The sequence below is a fragment of the Pseudomyrmex gracilis genome, unplaced genomic scaffold (genome assembly GCF_002006095.1).
Source record: "Pseudomyrmex gracilis isolate BER0280 unplaced genomic scaffold, ASM200609v1 scaffold_168, whole genome shotgun sequence".
Taxonomy (NCBI): Eukaryota; Metazoa; Arthropoda; class Insecta; order Hymenoptera; family Formicidae; genus Pseudomyrmex; species Pseudomyrmex gracilis.
This window is the reverse complement of record NW_018020752.1, coordinates 278,243-285,265: the sequence shown is the minus strand read 5'-3', so window position 1 is coordinate 285,265 and position 7,023 is coordinate 278,243. Positions and strand designations below refer to the sequence as shown.

The 7,023-nt window shown below is 39.7% G+C and overlaps 1 protein-coding gene across 1 annotated transcript in view; it reads left to right on the top strand.

The window, feature by feature from the left end:
* The first annotated feature begins 134 nt into the window (after positions 1–134).
* LOC109857696 (CCR4-NOT transcription complex subunit 1) overlaps positions 135–7,023 on the top strand; it is a 10,191-nt gene continuing 3,302 nt past the window's right edge. The window contains exons 1-13 of the mRNA XM_020434269.1: positions 135–426; positions 593–1,536; positions 1,632–1,785; positions 1,880–2,887; positions 2,972–3,304; positions 3,405–3,518; positions 3,607–3,855; positions 3,946–4,242; positions 4,760–5,002; positions 5,145–5,561; positions 5,669–5,935; positions 6,007–6,227; positions 6,304–6,510. Coding sequence (XP_020289858.1) covers positions 157–426; positions 593–1,536; positions 1,632–1,785; positions 1,880–2,887; positions 2,972–3,304; positions 3,405–3,518; positions 3,607–3,855; positions 3,946–4,242; positions 4,760–5,002; positions 5,145–5,561; positions 5,669–5,935; positions 6,007–6,227; positions 6,304–6,510 — 4,724 coding nt within the window. The 5' untranslated portion in view covers positions 135–156. The remainder of the gene's footprint in view (positions 427–592; positions 1,537–1,631; positions 1,786–1,879; positions 2,888–2,971; positions 3,305–3,404; positions 3,519–3,606; positions 3,856–3,945; positions 4,243–4,759; positions 5,003–5,144; positions 5,562–5,668; positions 5,936–6,006; positions 6,228–6,303; positions 6,511–7,023) is intronic.

The following is a 7,023-nucleotide window of genomic DNA, read 5'->3' as shown; positions in this document are numbered from 1 at the left end:
GNNNANNNTNTNNNNTTTTTTTTTTTTTTTTTTTATTTGTTAATAATTACTGTTATTGTCAATTATAATAATTTTCACGCAACATTAACTGACGGATTTTTATTTATATTTTATTTTACGTCGTTTCAGGATAGCAACTCTCTAGTGGAGTTAATTATGGAATTAGGATATAGTTTTACAAGTAATGTAGAAGAATGTAAAGCAGCATTAGCTGGCTTAAGTGCTAGGGAGATAACTCCCACGTGTGCTGCTCGTGTACTGGCGCTTATGGCTCGCACATGGACGAACCTTGACGATGCCGGAGGTCTGCAATCATTTTGGGGCAATTCGGGAACCTCGCAGGATTCCAATAAGGAAAAATCATCGGACAGTACTCCTCCTACAACGTGGAACGTCGAAGTGTTTGTTCAAGCTTTAAAAGAACTTGTAAGTGTACGCAACAATTTTGTTTTTGCTCGCAATCAATTCTAAGTAGCGAAGCACTTCCATTAGTAAAACTTTTTGTTTATTATTACAAATGTTCTGTATATAGATTACTTCGAATCGTACTTACCGTGGCTACAATTAATTATCATCCGTTTGCACATTTCAGCATTCTACATTGTCTTGGAACGAAGTTATTGTAAAATTAGATCACGCGGAGTTTACTATTAAGGATAGACAAGGTTTAAGCATATTAATTACGGGCCTCAAATTGGGTCTCCAGCATCAGGGATATCCTCCTGACATGTTTCCCGTCGAGCTCTTTTATCGGCACTGGGATAATGTTGACGGTCAATTTTCTCTAATTCAACAAATTCTCAAGCATCCCGATATATTTTGCTTCGCTGACTATCCGTACCATTCGGTGACCGTCGATGTACTGAAGGCAGCTCCCGAAAGTGATAGCAAGGAAGCGCAAACGTGGCGATCGTTAAATATCGTTGAATTGTTTCTGCACATGGCCGAGAGAGGTTTATACGCTCCCGTGCAGGAAATATTTAAGTGGCCAATTCAACACTGTCCAGATGTACTCGTATTGGCGCTACTGCAGATAAATCAACCTATTACACTGTTGAGACAAGAAATATTCAGCTCACTTCTGCCTATCTTTCTCAACAATCATCCAAACTCTGCTGTGATATTGCATCATGCATGGCATACAAATAACGTCAAAATAAAGACGCTCATTATGCATGCTATGGCGGAGTGGTACATAAGAGGAGATTATGATCAAACGAGATTGTCGCGTATATTGGATGTAGCACAAGATTTGAAAGCTCTTTCCGCTCTACTTAATGCTCAGTCATTTCCGTTCGTCATCGATCTGGCGTGTTTAGCGTCTCGACGAGAATATTTGAAACTAGAAAAGTGGCTGACAGACAAAATCAGAGATCATGGCGAACTTTTTGTCGCGGCATGCGTCAAGTTTCTGCAAAGACGTTGTCCGCAAGTTATGGGTCCCGGTGTAAAAGAAGATCTCACGGTTCCCAAGGCGAGTCAATTACCTCAAGAAACGCTCACAACGATGCTAGCCTGTTTGCAAGTTTGTGCCGGGTACGTTCTCTTTAGAAAATATACGCGGCTTGTATCAATATTCAATTATTATTTGTGAAATTTATAAAAGCTAATATCAACGTTGTTCGTTATAGGACTGTTTCCCAAGAACTTGCTGATGTAATAATGACTATGGTGCAAACTTGTAGTCTAATGTTAAGTAAAAGTACAATGAACAGACCACCGCCACCAGGAGTTCTGAGGCATCGAGCATTAGAACCGTTCAACCCAGCGACCTTAGGAAGTCAGGTATTTAAATCATTTTTCTCTCTCATCGATTTTTACATTCCTTTTTCTCTCTCTTTAAATTTTATTCTTTATTATTTTGGTTACATTTTCGCAGTTGTTCTCCTCGAAGCAAGTAGATCCTCTTGGAAATCTCAGTACAAGTCTCGCTTCCATGGGCCTTAGTACGGGTCTTGGACCTCCGAGTAGTTCCGCGTTCAATTTGCCTGGCGGATTAGGACCTCTGGTGTCAGCGCCTGGGTCTCCGTCACGACTCATGGGACCCTCACCAAGTCCGTTTCCAATGTTACCGTTATCGTCGCAGCTTCACTCCGGTCCGGTCAATACTACGGGACCTTCTGTAATTCCCGGTAGTACAATTAGTGGATTAGCCCGTCTTGGTGGACCACCAGCGGGTATTGAGAAAACAAGAATTCCGGAAACCTCGAATTTACTCTCGGACATGGGACAAAATGTGTCTAAAGAAGTGGAGGATGAAGCGAACGGTTACTTTCAACGTATATACAATCATCCGCCGCATCCAACTTTGTCTATTGACGAGGTTCTCGACATGCTGAAGAAGTTTCAAGATTCGTCCGCCAGAAGGGAAAGAGAAGTGTTTAATTGTATGCTACGCAATTTATTTGAAGAATATAGATTTTTTCCACAATATCCCGAGAAGGAGTTGCAGATAACGGCGCAATTGTTTGGTGGGATTATTGAAAGAGGTCTTGTTAATAGTTACATGACTCTCGGTTTGGCATTAAGATTTGTCCTCGACGCACTTAAAAAACAAGAAGGCAGTAAGATGTACTATTTCGGTATAACGGCCCTGGATCGGTTTAAAAGCCGTTTGAAGGATTATCAAACTTACTGCGAACACGTTAGAACAATACCGCATTTCAACGAATTCCCACCACACTTGATAGAATACATCGAATACGGACTGCAAGGCCAGGAACCACCGTCGAGGCCACAGGGCTCGGTACTGCCCAAGACTTTAGCGGCCATGTTGGCACCCCCAATCACGACTCCGTACAAGACCATAACCACGACCACCATCACAACTACCACCACGCAGGCAAAATCGTCTACCACGACTCCCACTACGTCCATCTCGGCTAGAGTGAGTTTGATAATTAAAAATTTTCTTTATTAACATTTAAAGAACTTTATTTCCCGCGTAACAAAAGCGCATTTGCTTTCGCAGCCTTCTATGCCTTCGGTCGCTAACGCAACCAACATCGATACATTGCTCGTTGCAACTGACAAAGAAGAAAAGATCACGACGCCACCGGAAGCTCTGCAAGACAAGACAGCCTTTATCTTTAACAATCTCAGCCAATTAAATCTACAACAGAAATGCGACGAGATTCGCGAAATTGTCACAGAAGAATATTGGCCGTGGATGGCGCAGTATCTAGTAATGAAACGTGCCAGTATAGAATTGAACTTTCACGCGCTGTACTCGAATTTTTTAGACTGCATAAAACTGCCTGATGTCAATAAAATGGTCACGAGAGAGACCTTTCGAAATATTAAAGTACGTGTGCAAAAATAATATATTACGAAACAATTTTATCTATCTGGTAATTTTTCTTTGTTCATTCTTAACCTTTGTGTAAATTTTTATTGTGTCTCAGGTTCTCTTACGAAGTGACAAGGGGATAGCCAATTTCTCTGATCGGTCGTTGTTAAAAAATTTAGGACATTGGCTCGGAATGTTGACGCTCGGCAGGAATAAGCCTATTTTACAGGTATACACGCGCGCGCGCACATTATTCTATTCGTCTACAGTAACCTCGTATACGCATTGTATTAATTTTGCTTTAATTATCTTAACAGATAGACATAGATCTAAAAAGTTTACTCGTTGAAGCGTATCACAAAGGGCAGCAAGAATTGCTGTACGTAGTACCTTTTGTAGCAAAAGTGCTCGAAAGTTGCGCAAAAAGTCGCGTATTTCGCCCACCTAATCCATGGACCATGGCCATTATGAATGTTCTAGCTGAGTTGCATCAAGAACCAGATTTAAAATTAAATTTGAAGTTTGAGATAGAAGTACTGTGCAAAAATTTAAGTATTGATGTTGGGGTAAGTGTTGCTCTACGTTCGATTTCAGCTGTGCTTAATTTATAAATTGACAATCTAAGTAATCTCTCGACTTTGTGCGCGTGTGTATAGGAACTAAAACCAATCATTTATCTGAAAGATCCCGAAAAATTGCGCAATCTGGAATATCAATTGTCGCACCCGAACAAGAAATCGGAGACAACCAATAATCAACAGCCACCTCAGCAAGGGCCTATAGAGGAATTGGTTGGATCGACGACAACCGGCGCTATCAATCCTCAATCCGCGCCTCCCGTGAACACAACACCCTCGTTGCCGACTGGTCCGCCCGAACCTCGATTCAATTATATGGATATATCAGTAACAGGAATCGCTAATATATCCCAACATATTACCATCAACAATCAAGTATGGGATAGCTTTTTTATGGTTATTCTCATACAAATTTTTATTGTTATTTTCATTGGACATGTATTAGAAACAATAGAAACAGTAGGATGATATCGCAAAATCGATTGTAGAATAGATCTAATGATAGAGAGTTAATGATCAAATCATGTAAGCCAACAATTATTATTACATATTGTTGGACAAAAGATGGACGGCGCACGCAGTAATTGTTATACGTGCGTTGTCTTCGAATTTTTTTTTTTTTTAAACAATGACAAATTTATTTTAGAGATATATAAAGAATTGCAAATAAATGGAACATCAGAGAATTTGAAGTAGCTCTCGTAAATTTTAATGATTGAATATTTTTCAAATATTAAAATAGTTCTATATTGTATTTGTAGTTCTTTTATATGTGATCTTTTATACTTGTGATCGAATACTGTAAACGCAAATTTAAAAAATAACTTTGCAACATGTAACTTAATTTAAAACAAAGATCTATCTAAGTTCGTGAATGTGTGTTGTTTTTCAGTTACCACTATTTCAAACCCATCCTCATTTGAAGCAGTTTGTTCGTCCTGCGGTTGAAAGAGCAATTCAGGAATGGATTCATCCTGTTGTTGATAGATCTATAAAGATCGCTCTTACAACTAGCGAACAGATAGTGAGAAAAGATTTTGCATTGGATCCGGACGAGATGAGGATGCGAACAGCGGCTCGTCATATGGCGCGCAATCTGACGGCTGGTATGGCTATGATCACCTGTCGCGATCAGGTAAGTGTAACGGAGCAAATGCGTCGTGTCGTAAAATTGATTAAAAACATGCCGCAACAAGGCAAGGTCGTGAAATTATGCTTAGGCGCTCATCGCACACATGTTGAATTGTTTAATAATTTTTGCATCTCCGTACACACAGATCCTTGCATCAATCAGTACGAATTTGAAACAAGCTTTTCTTTCGGCCTTAATTACCACGACTACCCAACAGAAGGAGGTTGCCGAGCAAGCGGCGAATGTAGTCGCGGCCGATAACATGGAACTCGCGTGTGCATTCGTACAAAAGACTGCCATTGAGAAGGCGATACCCGAAATGGACAAACGCTTACTGAACGAGATAGAATTACGTAAAATAGCTCGACAAGAAGGACGAAGATATTGCGATCCTATTATCAAGTATCAAGCTGAAAGAATGCCAGAGCAGATTAGGCTGAAGGTCGGAGGTGTAACGCCCCAACAAATGGCGGTTTATGAAGAATTTTCTAGAAATATTCCAGGATTCCAACCGCTTTCCGAGAGGGATACACAAGCGCTCTTTATGCCTAAACCTATTTCTGTAAGAAATATATTATTTTCTTTTTCAATGTGATTATATACTCGAAAAATTGTCGATAGAATTCTGATTATTTATTCACGTTTCAATTGTTTTGCTTATTTTCAAAGGAAACTCCCGTTACCGCGTTTACGCCCAACTCAGCCGTGACCGTCGCGGCGGCACAGCAGGTGGTGGCTTACGCAGCGGCAGCGGTTAGCAACGACGAAGTAGGTACTATGCTGGAGAAGCTTGCTGGTGAAGTGGAACTGCTATTAGCTGCTATGGGACCGGCCGCACCGCCTCAGCAAATTACTGCTCTTCACAGTCTTTTGGAATCGATTATTCTCACGAGAAGATCAAGAGACACTGGCGCTGCTATGACATTGTTAAAAAAGGTAAGGGAGTTACTTTTAAAATTTGCACGTGTTCAAATTGAGGATCAAAACACGATTACTATGTTTTTTAGGCTGTCGAGGGTCTTCTAGATGGACCTCTCATTTCCAGCAGCGTCATCGAATCGGAGAATCTCATACAGCGCTACAGAGAAGTGCATCTACGTATTTTGAAATGTCTTCAAGATCCGCGCGTATACGGTATGCAATGGACCAATAAGCACGTGACTCGTTGTCTAACCGAATGCAGAGAAGAATATCGCTACAACTTCGAAGCCGTGGATTATCTCATAAGGTGCAATATTGATTCACCCTGCAAATTGTATTACTGCTTAAGGATGTTATTAATTAACGATAGTGTGACTCTTCAGGTCTCATTTGATAAGTTTGCCGCAGTATGATGCGGCTTTAGCGCAGGCTATAGAAACAGGAAGCGCTATGGCAACGGCATTCGCTATGCAATTAGTTCAGCTGTATCTAATTGATGAGAGACAGGCGACTCATGTTACCGAAACCGACTTGTTTCATACTATTGAAACGTTAGCTCGAATGGCTCATCACAGAACACCACCAGAAGGGTATTGATATGCGTATTCATTTTTCTTTGTTTTTTAAATAAGTGATACTTAACGTGACTTGCAGATAACAAATGTGTTAATTAATTCCATTTGTACTCAGATTATCTCATACATGCCTTCACTTCGTTGGATCAAGAAGTAAATATTTTACGTAACTCGTAACTTATTTCTGCAGATATTTCTTTTCTATTCGCATATTCAGATTTCGCTGATTCTATGATTTATAATACAGAAATATCGAGAAATGAAGCAAGAAGTTACGTAAAATGTTCAGTAACTCCCTTGATCTCTTTGGATGGAAGATACGTGAGAAAATGCGTATAATTTGTATATATTTGTATACATATTTAATACTTGACTTATCGAATTTTCTGTCTTTCGATGTGTTTCTTCTTCAACACATATAAAGATCTTTTTTTACATCCACAAATATATTATTTGCAAACTTAGGTTTTTTTATTTTTTATTTTGTGCTTGTGTTCTCTTTCTTTTTTTTTTTTTTTTTTTTTTTTT